This window comes from Saccopteryx leptura, chromosome 4, assembly GCF_036850995.1.
Source record: "Saccopteryx leptura isolate mSacLep1 chromosome 4, mSacLep1_pri_phased_curated, whole genome shotgun sequence".
In the NCBI taxonomy this organism is placed as follows: domain Eukaryota; kingdom Metazoa; phylum Chordata; class Mammalia; order Chiroptera; family Emballonuridae; genus Saccopteryx; species Saccopteryx leptura.
The window spans coordinates 107,239,487-107,257,473 of NC_089506.1; the positions used below are offsets into that span (position 1 = coordinate 107,239,487).

A 17,987-nucleotide genomic window follows, 5' to 3' on the forward strand; every position below is an offset into this window, starting at 1 on the left:
ACTATTTCCTAGGAGGCTGCACCATTTTACATTTGCACTAGCAATGTATGAGAAGGTTCCAAATTCTCCATAATTTTGCCAACATTTGTTATTATCTGTCTTTTAAAATTTTATTATAGCCATCTACAAGTTGTGAAATGGTACATCATTGTGAATTTGCTTTGCATTTCCTCGATTGCTAATGATGTTGAGCATCTTTTCATGTACTTACTTGTATACTCATGTTGGAGAAATAAATGTCTATTCAGATTCTTGGTCAATTTTTAAAATTGGGTCACTGGGTTATTTTTATTATTGAGTTGTAAGAGTTCTTTATGTATTCTAGATACAAGTTCTTTATGAGATTAATGACTTGCAAAACTTTTCTCTTATGTGATTTTTGCCATGTAACTCAAAGAGTTCAAAGAATTGAGTAGCATCAACATAATAAAACTTCTTTCATTTCCATCTATTTATGTAAATGAGGTTTCTTAGCCCTTGCATTTATAAAATAAAATATAGAAATAGAATTAATCCTGGGTCCTGCTTAATTTTAACAATAAGTCATTATTATTCACAGGATAGAAATTTACATATTAAATTATAAAAATTTAACATATATACATGTTTTTATTTCAGGTAGTATCACAGGAGAATCAATAAAAGATCTTCAATCATAAAAATATTTACAATAAATGCTAATATTTACAAGAAAGTAGAATCAGACTCTTTGAAATATTTAAACTTGTACTTAAATTCTTCAAAATTATTTAATATAGAAACAAAAAAGTATTTTAGATTCATTTTTCCAGCAAGCTACTCCTTTCTGCCCTTGCTCCCCACCAAACTGCTCTTTCTTGTGGGTGGGAGAGTGGGGCTGAGCAGTCTTAATTCCCTAGAGCAGGCAGGAGTTCTACCTGGGCTTCTGATAATTATTTGCTTTCTGAAATTGCATAGTAGGCCTTTCTCTTGGATACCAATTACTCACTTTGGTACGGTCATCTGCCTGTTGTATGTATTCTCCCAAGGATCGTCCCATCCCAGGATTTAGGGTGAGGTATAGATTCCAGTCTTCTCATTATACTCTAATAAAATAGAGTTAATTCAAATCCAAACCCACCACTTTTTCTCTCTATTAATTCATCCATTCAACAAATACAGTATGCCTCCTAACAGTCCAGGTACTATTATAGGAGCTAGAAATACAATAATAAATAGGAAGACAATGTCCTTCCTCTCTTGGAGTTTCTCTTCTAGATGAGAAAGATTAAAAAATAAATAAGAAACAAATGAGGTTATTTTGAGTAGAAGTAAATACTGTGAGAAAAATAAAACGGTGATTTGACAGTGAGTGTTATGAACAAGTGGAGTATGTTAGAGATGGGAGGGTAAGACTCTTTAAGGAGCTAACACTGAAGCTGAAGCCTGAGCAGTGAAAAAAAAGTAGCCAGAGGATGAACACAGTTGGTATAAAAGCCACCAGCAGGAAGGAGGTTGGTGTTTTTTGGGAATTTCCAAGCCTGGGCTTGAAGAGGTGAAGTTGGAGAGTCAGTTTATCCCAAGTGCAATGGTAAGCCACTGATTAGTTTTAAGCAGAGGTGTAACTGATCTGGTTTACATTTTAAAACAAAATCCTCTGGCTACTGTGATAAAAATGGATTGTATGCGTTTTGAGGGGATGGGCTCAATGAGAAGAAGCAGGGAAAGGAATTAGCTACTGTGGTAGTAGTGGCCAGAGATGATTATGCCTGTACTGGGTTCGAGATGATACAAGTGAGACAATTCAAGATAAACTTTGGAGGCAGAACTGATAGGACTTGTTAAAGATTTGGATATGAGTTGGGAAGAAATGAGATAAAATTAAGAACAACACTAGTAAATTAGTTCGAACAATTGGGTGACTGATGCAGTAGATTTAAAGATGCTTGTTGGGATATTTGGAACACCTATTTCAGAGCAGCATTAGACATATAAATCTGGAGCTCCAGACGAGGTCAGGGGTAGAGATAAAAATATGGGAGTGTAAGCTCTGAAGGGAAAAAAAAAAAGAAAAGAAAAAAAGACACCCACTTAGAAGGGCTCCCGGTAGCTAACCAAGCTCAAATTAAAAAAAAAAACAGAGCCTAGCAGCCATTTCTGTACAGAAGCCTCTCCTGCAAACTGTACTTCGCAGAGAAACTTGCACTGAACTGCCTGCCTGCACTGTGTTCCTGCTGTCTGACCCAGCCATTATAAAGGAATTCATGGAATCCTATTTTAATCAGTAGGACTGGAGCTTTCCCTATTCAATTGGAGATGTTCAGTTCTGACAAACCAGAGTGGCTGTATTCTGACCAATCAGTACAGTGAGTTTTGGACCAATCAACCTGTGAGGATTTGGAGTCCTCATTTGTCAAGGATAGGCCAATCAGGGACAGGGGGCAGGGAGTTGTGCCATATAAGCCAGCTTCTTTCTGGCTCTGATTGTTTCACTTTCTCACTCAAGGCAGCATTTTCCTGAATGAGCTGAAACATGGAAGATTTCTCACCCAAGCATAGTGCAGCAGGTCAGCACAGTGCAGAGCAGAACATCTAGGAGCAAGGCACAGCTGTCTAGCCAGACAAAGGTGTGGCTCTGTGGTAGGTGTTATCCTCCGGTAGACGAGTAACCTGAGGCGTAGAGAAGTGGAATGCTTTGTTCTACATCCAAAGCTGGAAAATATCTCACTCATTCAGGGGCCTCAGAGAATTTCTGCAAAGACTGGTTGTAGTAAAGAGTTGCACTGTGCTTTGAGAGAGGTTCTTTGCAGCATACCACCTTGGCTGCCAAAAACCTACTTTAGAAATGCATTACCACAACACACGTCCCATTCTTTTCCCAGCTCTAGCATGTTATTTTTCTGACCTCCAGAGGCCCTGTCAATCCACTCACTCCATACCATGACTACTATTCAGCTAACTTGTTAACTCTTAGCTGGTTCAGTGGGGTTATCATATAATGAAAGATGTCACTTGCCAGGCCTGTACCAGGAACCTAATTAATATTCATTCAATAATCACAATAATTCTCTCCATTGTCTCTGGAACAAGCTAGAAAGGTTGATTGCTGGGGAATGGAAAGAAGTAAGAACCAGGAGCAGAGGGATTTGGGTTCAAGTTGGGGGGACCTATGGCCTTAACTTAGAGCTAAAGTAACCTTGGGCTAGTAACTTAACCATGTAAGAAAACTGGGAGGTTGACACTACATGATTTCTAAACCCCCTCAAAGACACTAGTATGAGAGATTCCCTTCTTCCCCACCCTTAGAATTCCACTATTATGTGCAGCGGCCTGAAACAAGGACATAGGACAGACTGTTCAGCTGGGGTTGCCCTTCAGCTCCCTGCATTTAGAGGTCAGTCCTGCCGCATCTCCACCAATGGCCAGGAAGGCTACTGAGCTCCCCAGGCCAGGAGCCCAGAGAAGTGGGCGAGGGGTCATTCAAGTACAAGGGAGACATGGCTCCGAAAACCTACAACTCCCTAGAGTCCATGGGATGTCAGGGCCTATTGCATGTTGGGAGAGGTAAGCCATCTCCGGCCGCACTTCATTGTTGAGGCCGCTCTGGCCAGGTAAACTGTGCGCATGCCCAGTTATGTCCCAACTAGTTCAGCTTCTTCCTGCTGGCGTGTTTTTCCGGCCTCGCCCAGGCGCGGTTTTCCCCGCCCAATCTCCCGCCCTCTTTTCAAGGATTTTTTTAAGGGGGCGAGGCCGCAGGCAAACGTGTTCCCAAGGGTGTGGACACGGGCGTTTATAGATTAAGGAGGGAGATAACTAAAAACTGGATGGTGGCGAGGATGGAAAGATGCCCACACATCCTGGCGAAGGTGCCGCCCGCTAGGGTTTGGGAACTGAGGAGGGGCGGGGCGGGAGAGGCGGAAATGGGCAAGCAGGCAGACGCACGCGCTCTGGGCTGCCAGCGCCCCGCCCCCAGTTAGGTTCCCCTTCTCCTCCTTCTCCTCCTCCTTCTCCTCCTTCACCGCCCTTCCGGAAGTGCAGCTATCCACCCCGGCCCCAACCGGCGGCCACCCCCTGCGGCAGGCCCCTCCCCCGCGGCCCCGCCCCCTGGCTTTCCGCTCCCTCCGCTGGTGGTGGCGCCGAGTTGCAGCACTAGTGGTGGCGGTTTCGGTGCCCGAAGCCGGGAGCGCGGAGTCGTTCCCAGGGGCGGCGGCCAGGCTATGATCGCAGGACCCCGGCATCCCGCTCGGGCCAGCCAGAGTCTTTGTCTTGGTGTGTGCCTGTGGCCGAGCGGGCTCCTCAACCCGCTCCCACTGCGTGGTTGGCAGCGGCGCTCCCGGCGCGCCCCCTCTTTCGATGGCGACGGAGATCCAGTCCAAGCCCCTGACCCGCAAGCCGATCCTGCTGCAGCGGGTCGAGGGGTCCCAGGAGGTGGTGAATATGGCCGTGATCGTTCCCAAGGAGGAGGGCGTCATCAGCGTCTCGGAGGACAGGTACAGACCGCTGCCCTTCGGCCGCGAGGAGGGGCGGGACGGGCCGGGGCGACCCCGAACCCTCGTCCGGGTCTGTGCCTCAATCTCGGCACAAGTGTAGATATGCTCTCAAGTTTTTATAACAACACGTATCCTGGTGGTTCCGGTGTCCAGCTGCGCTCTGCCGCCGCTGCGTGTCGGGGAAAGCGGAGCTCGGACAGCGGCGTTGAGTTCTGGGCTCCCCCGGGGCCGGGTGACGCCTGCCCGCGCCAGGGTGGCCCTTTGACTAATGGTATGCGGCCGCTGGACCTTGGTCCAGCCCTGAGGGCGGGTGGGGGAGAGGAAGGAGCCGCACGACCCTGCAGCTCTGTGCGTGGGGAAGATGCCCCGGGCCGCCTCTGCCAAAATAACTGAGGGTTTTGAGTACTGTGGTACAGTTCTTGGGGCTTCAAACTGAGAAAGCAAATGCCACTGTTCTCCCAGACATTACCACGGAATCCGGATCTGCTAGACATCTTCCACTGGATTCAATGAATATTACAACTTGGGAAGAGTAACTTTGGATTTCTGCCCGAAGGAGAGGTGTCATCTCTCCTTTGCCTTCCTTTTCTTATCTCTTCGAGCTCAAAGGGAAGCGCCTAGAACTTACAAGGGACCACTGCTGCAAATAGTTGTTGAGTTCCTTCTCTTTGCTTGCTTCCTTTCTTTTTGCTTTAATTTTGCTTAGTTTGCAGAAGTGGAGCCAGTTCTGTCTTTAATATTCTCCCTCATTCTTCAGACAAAGCGTATTTGATTTAATATCCGTCAATATGCAGAACTAGGCAGACGAAGCTAATGCGCAGATAATGCTGCTTGAATATATAGTAAACTTACAGTATTTTCTGAAATTGTTGCTTTGACAATATCAACTAGCACTCTAAAAAATTTAACACTGTAGAGGTAAATGACAAGGGGCTTTAACATTGAAATAGTTGTTAGGTATTCTTAATGTAAGTTCAAATTCTGCTGAGGTAGAGAGTCTTTTTTCTCTGTGACTCCTAAAATTTAAAGTTGTAGGCAGAGGTTAAGCAACCAAGTGTTCATTATTGTCCTTACAGTCATTTCAGCACTTTGTATACAGTATACTTTGTATACAATGTAGCCTCAAATTTGCTTGATAGGTCTATTTATATCATAGGTTCTTCAATATAACTAGGATGGGTATATTATGCTTTTCTACATCATAGTCCATACAAATGGACAAAAGGATATATTCTGTACAGATCCAACTGACAAGATTGTAAACATACAACAATGGCAAGGAGTGTGCAATAAACAAAAGAAACTTATGGCTGGAATAGAATACATGGATATAGAAACCTTTTAAAATTCACAAGGAAGTTGTATGAGTGTATAATTTTTCAATAGAGGCAAAATTCTGTGAAAGAGATTGCTTCTGACCTAGAATGTCTTTTGTTGCAGAATTGTTTTTAAAGGAATGTATAGGTAGATGTCACTTTTCCCAGGATGTAACTCCTAGAGATGAAACTGCTTAGCCTAACTGCTGTTAGGAGATTCATAAGTAAGTTGGTTGAATCAAGTAAAAGGAGAAAAAGGTAGTTAAGCCTAAGTTCCTTTAATATTAGTTTTGAGACTTTTTGCTTTGGTTGATGATTTTGGGAGTAGAGGTAGACCTTCATAGTATTTTTTTAAATTAATTAATTAATTTTTTACAGAGACAGAGAGTGAGTCAGAGAGAGGGATAGACAAGGACAAACAGACAGGAACGGAGAGAGATGAGAAGCATCAATCATTAGTTTTTCATTGCGCGTTGTGACACCTTAGTTCATTGATTGCTTTCTCATATGTGCCATCACCACAGGCCTTCAGCAGACCGGGTAACCCCTTGCTGGAGCCAGCGACCTTGGGTCCAAGCTGGTGGGATTTTGCTCAAACCAGATGAGCCCATGCTCAAGCTGACGACCTCGGGGTCTCGAACCTGGGTCCTCTGCATCCCAGTTCGATGCTCTATCCACTGCGCCACTGCCTGGTCAGGCAACTTTTATAGTATTTTAAGTTCAGTGGGATCATAGAGGTTGTTTGCTGTAACAGCTTATTTTACAAATGACAAAATTTATTGCCAGAGAATTTACCTCCCCAAATTTATATAGCTGGTGGTAAATCCAGGCCCATCTCCTAAGTCAGGGGTCAGGAACCTTTTTGGCTGAGAGAGTCATGAACGCCACATATTTTAAAATGTAATTCCGTGGGAGCCATACAACAACCCGTGTACTTTACGCATTATCCAATAAAAATTTGGTGTTGTCCCGGAGGACAGCTGTGATTGGCTCCAGCCACTTGCAACCATGAACATGAGAGGTAGGAAATGAATGGATTGTAATACATGAGAATGTTTTATATTTTTAATGTTTTTTTTTTATTAAAGATTTGTCTGAGAGCCAGATGTAGCCGTCAAAAGAGCCACATCTTACTCGCGAGCCATAGGCTCCCGACCCCTGTCCTAAGTCATCTAATTCCCATATCAGTGTTTATCTTGCTGGAAACAGTCTTAGGGGATGCACTTCAAAGTATTGTAGAAACTAAAGTAGCATATATGAAAGAAACTGAAAGGTAAATTTTTATTTGATTATGGAACAAAAGAAATGTGATTTATGTCGATATATTACTTTAATTTTCACTTTTCTAGTTTATAATGTAAGTACTAGAATTTATTTTATTACAGAGTCACTGTTAAATAAATAAGGCCCACCCATAAGTCCAGGATTATTCTTTATGTATATTCTGTTATTACTTAAATCCACAAGTCTGTGTTTCTGTACTCACACAGAAAATAACTTGGTTATTTAGAGCTCAGTTTCAATTAGTGTTCATTAAAGGAGAATTGATCTGTATTCTTGCTTTTCAAAATCCCATGTCACTTTCACTAAAGATATGAAGATAGAATATTGATTTTCATATAAACCTACAAATCTATTTCCATTAACTTTAGCTAGAAACTAAGTAACCTTAATTCCTGAACTGTATGGTTAAACCACAGCTAATGTCCTATTCCTGAATGTCAGTGTCCCATAAGTTCTTTTGAAACCTTGGTTTTCCTTTTTGACCTCTGACTCCCGATAGCCTTTAATAACTTTGAAAACATTTTACATTTTCTATTTTAAACAGTATTATAGTTATTTGTCCATTTATCTTCTGCAGAAGTCCCCTCTGGTGACGATATGTGCATCTTTTTTTTTTCTTTTGAAGAAAAATTGATTCTTTAATAATCAATGCTGGGAGAACCAGTTAGTCATTTGGATAAAAAAAATAAAGCTAGATATCATTCTGAATTCTTAATCCTTAATCTGTATTCCAGACAGTACAATTACTTAAAGGTAAAAATTGAAATAAAAATGGTAGAAGAAAACATGGGTAACTTTTACAATGAATCATGGAGATCTTTCTAAATTTGGAAAAACCATAAAAATTTTTTTTGATAAATTTGACTTCCTAAAAATTTTACTTTAACCTTGACTATTTAAAAATTTTTATGAAAAAAGAAAAACCCTAAAAACCCCAGCTAACGTCAAAAGGCAAATGACAAAGTGAGGGAAAACATTTGTAGCACATATGATAGATAAATACTTGTTTCCTTTGTTTTACACATTAGTAAGATGTAGGATTATTCATAGAAAAATAAAAATGGCTTGACTTGTGGTAGCATAGTGGATGGAACATCGACCCTGAATGGTGAGATCGCTAGTACAAATGGTTGGAAACCCTGAGCTTGCCCGGTCAAGGCACATACAAATGCTACTTGTTCCCGCTTTCTTTCTCCTTACCTTTTAAAAATTAATAAATAAAGTCTTTAAAAAAAAAAAAGAACAGAAATAAAAATGGCTGGTAACCTTACTTAATATTAATTAAAGAAGATCAAATGAAATACCATGTTTTACCTACCAGATTGGCAACATTTCTTTTAACTGAATTATTGGGGTGATATGTGCATCTTATTCATTGTATTATTTTTGGGGCCTAGTGTGTTTGACACACAGTAGACTTAGACCCTTAATAAACATTCGTTGTATCAATGACTGATTTATTTTTGTTGTTCTTGAAAGCACAGCAGCATCTTAACCATTGTAGACATTTGATTGATATTTGTTGAATGAATTTTATGACCACCTTAAAAAGCACCGTGTAGACAGATGTATAGCCTTGTGGGAAAAGGATTGGACAGGATGGCCTTAAAGCTTTCGAAGTCCATGCATTACTTCATTCCATCAACACATCTGGGTTTCCTACTCTTTCAAGCACATGTGCGCAATACATTGGTGAAAACAACAAGGTTCTTTCAGGAAATTTTAGAAGGTAATAAAACCACAGCCCTAAGCCTGACCTCTGGTGGTGCAGTGGATAAAGCGACCTGGAATGCTGGGGCCGCTGGTTCAAAACCCCAGGCTTGTCCAGTCAAGGCACATACAAGAAATGACTACTGCGAGTTGATGCTTCCTGCTCCTACCTATCTGAATGGTGAGATCGCTAGTACAAATGGTTTGAAACCCTGAGCTTGCCCGGTCAAGGCACATACAAATGCTACTTGTTCCCTCTTTCTTTCTCCTTACCTTTTTAAAATTAATAAATAAAGTCTTTAAAAAAAAAAAAACAAATAAAAATGGCTGATAACCTTACTTAATATTAATTAAAGAAGATCAAATGAAATACCATGTTTTACCTACCAGATTGGCAACCTCTCTTAAATCAATAAATAAAAAGCCCCCACAACTGCTAAGATTCATTATTGAAAAGGGAATTTTCAGATGCGGAAGAATGACTGGATTCAACAGTTGTTTTGTTTTTGTTTTCGAATTTTTCCAAAGTGAGAAGTAAGGAGGCAGATAGGCTCCCACATGTGCCTGACTGGGGTCCATCGGGCATGCCCACTAGGGGGTGATGCTCTGCCCATCTGGGGCATTGCTCCGTTGCAACCAGAGCCATTTTAGAGCCTGAGGTGGAGGCTATGGAGCCATCCTCAGTGCCTGGGCCAACTTTTGCTCCAGTGGAGCCTTGACTGTGGGAGGGGAAGAGAGAGATAGAGAAAAAGGAGAGAGGGAAGGGTGGAGAAGCAGATGGGTGCTTCTCCTGTGCGCCCTGCCTGGGAATCGAACCTGGGACTTCCACACACCTGGCCTACGTTCTACCATGGAGCCAACCAGCCAGGGCTGTCCACAGTTTTTGTTGTACTCTACATTTTACCTTTCTTTAAAGGATCCTTTCACTTGGACTACCATTTTTCACCCAGTAGTTCTGTAGTAGACTGATGATGTTCTCATCTGCAGGCTCAGGAGTGGATAAAACTGCACCTTGAGTTCATCAGCACCGTTAAGACAGCCTGGAACTTGACTGGATACCAAGGGAGGAAAAATAAGAAATTTAAAACAATCTGACTTAAGGTATAGATTTCTGCTATCATAAACCCGCTTGTTCCCAGAATTCACCATCCTTATCTGAGTATTTGTGCTTTTGTTTAGCTGGGTCCCATCTCTAACGGACAAACCTAACTTTGGCTGTCTGAGTCCCTCACTTCCCACCTTCCTTCTGCACTGTCTATTCTGAGTGAATGTCGTTTTAACATTCCTTGCTTAAGAGCTTCCTCTCTGGCTTAATTTTGGTTAAGACTGATGTCTTGTCTGCAGTTTACCAAGGGTTCCCTTGTCTAGTGGCAGCTTCTCCCAAGTGTTGAAGGTCAAGAGAGACTTCTCTGGGTAGGACCCAGCCTTATCCAGACCTTTATCTTTGTAAATTCTTTATAGGCATATCTTACAGGTCAACAATGTTAGCATTCATACAGAGAGTTTCAGTAATTCTAGGTAGTTAGCATTAGACAATTTTAGGAAATTTTTCGTTTACTAGGAGTCTATACCCATGCAGTAGGTAAAAGTGTTTTTTAAAAATCTCAGCCTGATCTGTGGTGGCGCAGTGGATAAAGAGTCGACCTGGAAATGCTGAGGTCGCTGGTTCGAAACCCTGGGCTTGCCTGGTCAAGGCACATATGGAAGTTGATGCTTCCAGCTCCTACCCCACTTCTCTCTCTCTGTCTCTCCCTCTCCTCTCTAAAATGAATAAATAAATAAATAAAAATTAAAAAAAAAAATCTCAGTATAAGTTGTGCTGAATGAAAACAGGTACAAACGATGTCCTCTGGGGTTGCCAAGGACATCTCAGTTTGTGGTGGTTAAAGAAAAGGAGCTCTGCTCCAGATGGGTCTTGCAAGATGAATAGGAGTGCATATGAAAAAGCTAGAGAACAGGAGAAGGCATTCTAGTAGAGGAGAAAGAGGAAACTCCCTTTCGTTAGAGGCACTAGAAAGGACTGGGTGATGGGTAAACTTAGGAGCCAGTCTGCTGAAATTCAGAAACCAGCTCTGTGTGTCACACTTTGAAGAACCTGGAAAATTAGTGTCTCCAGGGGAATAACTGTAATAGTAAAAATTCACAAAACCTCTGGGTGCGATAATTTGGACCTCTCTTTCGGTAAGAGGGGCCCTGAGGATGTGGTGGTGAGTTGGGGAGAGGGGACTCTGGGAAACTGCTGCTGTATATTCTGACTTGATTCAGGGCTAGTTCCTACAACATAGCTGTATTCTGTAAGCCCTGAAGGCAGGCAGAAACTGCAGATAAAAGGGAGCCAGAATTTTTTTTTTAACCTCATATTAAGTGATCTGATCCCCAGCTTAGCAGTAAGGAGATAGGCAATTTAGGTCCCTGAATGAAACTAAACACTGGCTGAATAATCATCTGTTTGGAATAGAATAGTCTGGAGGAGGTAGTGAGGTATCGGGAGCAAAGATATTTAAGTTGAGCCTGAGGGGAGTTTAATACTATCTTTAGGCTAGGGTAACTTTACAAAAGGGGATGCAGGCAAGAAATGGCTGGGACAAGAGAGGGATTCAGTTATTTTAATCTCGGCTCCTATTTTCTGACTTTGAGCTACCATGATTCTGTGAACTACCATGATTCTAAGGAGCCATGACCATTTGATTTTCTTGAAAAGAAATCTTAAAATGTCATTTTGTTTTATAAATCCACGTGCTATTGTTTCATTTACCTTTGATTCTTTTCATTGTTCAATTGCATTATATCAGTTCTCTTGTTGAAACTGTTAGTTTCACTAATACTTAATCTTAGCTCAGTTCAATTGAGTTTCTGGTGAAGATTTTTACGTATTTTGTAACACTTGCATAAAAAATAATGCAAATTAAACTTTTTCTCAGTGCAAACGTAGTTCTGAAAGGTGAGGACTTCAGTGATGGGGTGAGGTCTCTAAAGTTGACAGAATTACACCCATCTAAACTAATTTTTTTTTTTTATAAAGGATGAGTCTTTTTTTAAAAATTAATTTATTTATTCATTTTTAGAGAGGAGAGAGAGAGGGCGAGAGACAGAGAGAGAGAGAGAGACAGAGAGAGAGAGAAGGGGAGAGGAGCTGGAAGCATCAACTCCCATATGTGCCTTGACCAGGCAAGCCCAGGGTTTCGAACTGGCGACTTCAGCATTTCCAGGTCAACGCTTTATCCACTGCACCACCACAGGTCAGGCAATCTAAACTAATTTTTGAGTGTGTCAAGTCTCTATTTAAAACTTTAAACTGCACTTGAGACTCATTACTATGCAGTCGTAATTGATGGTTTTGAGGTCCCAAAATGGAAATTTGCTGCATATAATTGTTGAAAATTAGACCTTTATGCTGGATTCATAACATTAGGTAATGTTTCTGCCAGCAAATCTGTCTGGAAACAGGATGCCTCTATGTCTGTAAAGATCAGGATACAGGTAGGTTGTTAAAACAAAAGATTGCTATTGGAAAGCTTATTCAAAGAGGCTCACTAGAGGAGACTTAGTTCCAGTGACCCCAAAACGCCCGATGGCTCTGAATTTCCTTACACAGTTAAACCGGATTCTGGCCAGGACCTCAAAAGTCTGAACTGGGGTACATTCATCTGAATATTATAAGGCAATGGGAAGTAGTAGAGTGGCAGTTGTGGCACTCCTGTAATAAGTGATTCACAGATTGTAAAATCCTGACCAGCTATCAAGGGTAACTAAACTTACTTTGAAAAAAAAATTAGGTAAAAATCATAAGATGTTAGTAGCCAGAGGGACTTCAAAGAGCTAATCTTTTCCAAGCAAAAAAAAAAAAAAAAAAAAAAAATCAAATCTTTAAAAACAAATGCTGCTTTTTATTTGTATATCATCTTTACCTGGCTCTTTTTTCACTTTGAATTTGGCTTTGAGAGGGAGACATTTTCTGTTTGTTGTTGAGAACCATTGTAATGTCATTAAAAATAACAGTTTTGGGGAAATTAAAATACAACATTTAGAAATAGAAAGTTAATTGATTTAAGGCTATTTCAGCGTCAGCCCCAGCGTATGGACATTCCAGGTTCAATTCCTGGTCAGGGCACACAGGAGAAGCCACCATCTGCTTCTCTCTCTCTCCCTCTCTACCTTCTTTCCCTCTTCTCTTCCTGTAGCCAGTGGCTCAATTAGTTCAAGCTTCGGCCGAGGATGGCTTGGTTGATCTGAGCATCACCCTCAGGCACTAAATAGCTTGATTGATTTGAGCTTTGGCCCCAGACAGGTTGCTGGGTGGATTCCAATTGGGGTGCATGCAGGAGTCTGTCTCACAATCTCTCCTCCTCTTACTTAAAAAAATAAAAAAATAAAAAATTTTAAAAAGATTATTGCAAGTAGTGATCTATTGATATTTATAACACTAAACTAAATTATATATAGTACATGATTACTTACCTGAAAAGAAAATGGTCATCAAGACAAACTTTTCTTCTCAATTGTAGTAACAGAATAGAAGGAATTCAAAAGAAGGTAACATTCATTTTTTTTCAGGAATAGATCTCTCAAGGAGAGTGCCATAATTACCCTAGGAATTCCCTAAAGCAGAAAAAAATAACTTCCCTTGTGCAACTTGAGTAAACAGTCTCATTAACTCTTTTATTTATTTTTCTTTAAAGGGCAGGGGGATTCCTCATCCAAATGCTTCATTTAGTCATTAGTGGAAATTAAACCAGAGATGTAAGAAACTAACAAAAGACCAAAAAGGAAAGAAAGTCATCTACCTGTCTCTTGGCAGGGAGTGCTGCTCTGTGCTTTGTGTGCCTTTAATTGAAGGATTCTTGGAGAAGCACTGGGACTGGAGTGTGATTTAGCTGTGCCCTGCATTGACCTTGGGCGTTTCCCAGGGCATCTCATCACTTAGCCTCTGTTTCTCCATCTGGCAAAGGAGCACACAGAATTTCTTAGCTGCGACTGTGGCACTACGGTTTGCCCATGTAGTGACTAGATAAGTGTCCAGTCCCTGCACCACATCATCCTGAAACCTCAAGTGGAGAGAAGTGTGCAGAAAAGCATGCAGAGGGAAAAAGGGGCACGCACTCTGTGCAGCCACTGTGAAAGGATGCTTTCCTGAGCCTCGGAGTGGGAGCAGGTATTCCTGGATGAAGTAGTGAGGAGGTTTATATCTTCTATTGGTGCTTGATACCTGGTTAAACTGGATTCCTTATATTTCTACTTCTTGATAAATCCTTTAGTTTCAGATACTGAGCAGTTTAACTCTGGGTGGTTTGCAGGACCTCAAATCAGCAGTGCTTTTGAAAATTTTCTGATCACAGATCATAGTAAGAAATATATTTAGCATTAACTACCCATGACCCACATATGTTGACACATACACAAATATATAACTAAAACAAAAGTTTTGGAAAATGGTATTTTTTTAAATGGGACTTGCATTGCTGGTATTTTTCTTCTATGATAGCCTTTTAAAACTTCTGGCAGTGATTTATTCAGTTGATTTCATACCCATAATGGTTAAGAACAATAGTTTGAAATACAGTACCTTAAAGCAGTGGTTTTCAACCTGTGTGCTGTAAGAGTTTTTAAAACATACAATACCTGACTTGTTTAGCCAGGGCATTGACCTCTTTTCCCTTAGATTGTCAAAAAAATGACAACAGCCAACATGACAATCGCCATCCGGTGTGAATGAACTAAAATGATACCTATTTTGTTTGTAAAAACAGCAAAAAATATATTTTGGGGGGTGCTGCAGAATTTTAGTAATTAGTTTATGTGTGCCATGAGATGAAATCACTGGGTTAGAGAAACTGTCGAAGTTTTATACTTTTTCTCTGTGTATAAGATGGTATACAGTTCAACTTAGGGACATCACCCTACCCCAGACTGACCCACTCCTGGCTCCCCTACCTTTCTGAATTCCTACTGGGATCATTGTAAAGTTGACCTGTCTCACCAGAAGCCTCCAAGTCAGAAGATAATAATTGTAAGTCCTTTGAGCTCACAGTCGCAGGGTTTAGAAAAAAAAACACACAGGAGTACAGCAAATTGAGCAGGTGTTTTGGCTTCTTGTGTTTATTTATTACTGAATTAGGACTCAGAAATGACATCTAAGTTTCAGATGTCAGTAATTAAGCTCTTTGTGTGACTATAGTTTTCTTTTTAACTGGGCAGATTTACCTATAATATGGAACTGTTTATGGGTTTTGTTTTTCATTAGTTATTAAGTTTTTTATCTCTTCAGTTTCTAAGGATCAACTTATATTTTAAGTAATCATAATAGTAATCCTCTGGGTCTGTTTACATTTTAAATAAAAATAATATAACCATAATAAAGAATTACTGCTTATTCTCAGCACAATGACGATTAGTGTTTTACATATTACCTTTTAGCAGTTTTTCTAATGCGGCTTTCAAAAATATGACAATATACTTTTATATTCTTGCCCCCCACTTAAAATAAGCCACCAACTATCTAGTCTTTAAGTGGCCATTTTTTTCTTCAGCATTTACTCATATTTAATGCTTGTGTTATATGAACTTGACCCTGGATTGCCCATCATGAATAAGACAGCCAGCGCTCAAAGTGCTGATTTATACTCTAGTGGTTATGTCATAATTTATCCAACACTTATTGTTGGCTATTTACATTATTTTCAGTTTTAAAAATGTTATAATGGACATTATTGTACATATAGGTATCCCCCGCCCCCCAGATATTTGGATTATTTCTTCAGGAAAGATTATAAGAAGAGATTGCTGTATTGCTTTTCAAAAGGTTTGTGCCACCTGTAATATTTACAGTGACACAGGAGGATATTAGTTTGGCCACATCTGACCAGCCATGATATTATTATTTAAAAGTACTTCTTCATAACTTACTTGATAGTGGTACTTCATTGATGTTTAATTTGTATGTTTTGGTTGGCTAGTGAATATTTTTCTATTTGCTTGTTTACTTGTTATTTTTCCTTTTGTGAATTGTCAGTTCCTATCCTTTGTTTCTCCCTTAAATTCTCTTGGTTCTTCTGAACAATTTCTCATACATACATTCTATAGCTGCTATAAGGATATTATCACTATGTCTGTTAAAATCCAGTTCTGTCTTATACTCTGTTGTTTGCCTTTTCTTTTTCGGTATTTTTCTGAAGTGAGAAGCAGGGAGGCAGAGAGACAGACTCCCACATATGCCAAACCAGGATCCACCGGCAAGCCCACTAGGGGGCGATGCTCTGACTATCTGGGTTGTTGCTCCATTGCACCCGGAGCCATTCTAGCACCTGAGGTGGAGGCCATGGAGCCATCCTCAGTGCCTGGGACAACTTTGCTCCAAAGGAGCCTTGGCTGTGGGAAGGGAAGAGAGAGAGAGAAAGGAGAGGGAGAAGGGTAGAGAAGCAGATGGGTGCTTCTCCTGTGTGCCCTGGCCGGAAATCGAACCTAGGACATTCACATGTGGGGCTGACACTGTACCACTGAGCCAACTGGCTAGGGCTGCCTTTTTATTTTACTTAGAAAACATTTACTTTTTTTTCCAAAAAAGTTTTTTAAATTTATATTTTATTGATTTTAGCAAGAGAGGAAGGGAGAGAAAGAGACAGGAAACATCAGTCTATTCCTGTATGTGCTTAACCAGAGATCGAACTGGCAACCTCAGTGCTTCTGGACGAAGCTCTAACCAACTGAGCTATCCCGCCAGCACAGAAAACATTTACTTCGTAATTTAACTACACCTTTTTAATTGAAATTTCTTCCATCATTCTTTGTTTTTTGAAAGTAATGCTTTGCCCAGAGATTCACTGAATATTTTTCTTTCATCCTAGTTATATAATTTGATGATAAAAACAACTTGTTGATTTACTTGGAATATATTTTTATTGAATGATGTAAATTGATGGTTCTAATCACTTTTCTAGAATTTACTGTTAAATTACTTCAATACATTTATTGAATTGTCCTTATGCTTTCTTTTGTATTTATTTGTGCTACTGCCTTCACAAAATTAAATTCTCATAATTAGCAGGGCCTACTGTGGGTCTGTTGTTTTTTGAGGATCTCTGCTTCTTTTAATACACTTTTAATTATTGTAGCTAATGAGTTCTTGTTATGTATCTACAATAATAGTCTGAATCTCTCTGGCCAGGCGAGGCCAGTGAGTTAATGGGAGAGGAATCATTTGACTACAGATGATTGGCTCTTTCTCCAACTTTAAAATTTCAGGGTCTCAAGTTTTTGCACCTATAAGCTGGAAATGAGATTTCCACTTAGGGTTGTGGGGTGTTTCACAGGAGGTGATATTCCTGCAGCATGTGGCGTTGTACTTGGAGCATATATGTTCAGTAAAAGTTTTACTCTTTTATTTAGGATACCACTATGCCTCTGAGTAGGTGGATTTTTTGTGCCTGTGGTTCCATTAGGATTGGGCTATTTGGTTGCTTTCCTATGGTTCTGAGACTAGTTCTTTCCTAGCTATGTAGGGGTGGGGTCACCCTGCCATGTCTTTCCTGCCACTTCCCAAACTTGCCAGAGGTCAGGAGAGGTGTGTGGCAGGTGGGTGCTTCATTCTCCTCTGCAGGCTTTCATCTCTCTCTCCACTTGCCACCTTGTCCTGCAGGGGTGTGTCCCTCATCCCCCCGAGGTCTCCTGAAGGGCAGGGCTGTGTCTCCCATTGGGAATATGCTGAGATAGGGAGGTAGAGATGGAATTCTAAGGGAGCTGTGCTCAGCTGGCAGCCTGAACATTGGAAACCAGCCTCTAAGAGGCCACGTCCCCTTGAGAGAGATGTTGTCCGTACACAATGTTTTTAGAAGTTTGAATTAGTAGACAGGTTTAAAACTCTGGATTTCACATCAAAGTTCATTTTTATATGTGGAAAAGTGAGGTTAAAGCTGGTGACAAATACTGGGTGGATTTGTTGAGAAAATAGATCAAAATGTTGAAACACTTATAGTTATTGAAATGCAGTTTAGTGAGGAGAGTGCCACAATTTGAGAATAACAGTACAAAAGGAACAAGGTTATAAGGTGAAGGAAAAGCTTAGTTATTTGGTAGTTCATTTCCCATGGGGACTGATTAATTCATACCACAGCTGAAGTTCTTAATATTTAAGTGCAAAATAGCAGGTAACATTTAAAAACTAATTACACTGGCTTTTGAGGTAAAAATCAGAAGGCAATCCTGAGAAGAGTTGGGCTCCACCCCACTTGTGGGG

The 17,987-nt window shown here is 40.6% G+C and overlaps 1 protein-coding gene across 1 annotated transcript in view; it reads left to right on the forward strand.

Annotated features, from left to right (window-relative positions):
• The first annotated feature begins 4,072 nt into the window (after nucleotides 1-4,072).
• The window catches only part of WDFY2 (WD repeat and FYVE domain containing 2), a 196,752-nt gene continuing 182,837 nt past the window's right edge, over nucleotides 4,073-17,987 (forward strand). The window contains exon 1 of the mRNA XM_066380938.1: nucleotides 4,073-4,448. Coding sequence (XP_066237035.1) covers nucleotides 4,312-4,448 — 137 coding nt within the window. The 5' untranslated portion in view covers nucleotides 4,073-4,311. The remainder of the gene's footprint in view (nucleotides 4,449-17,987) is intronic.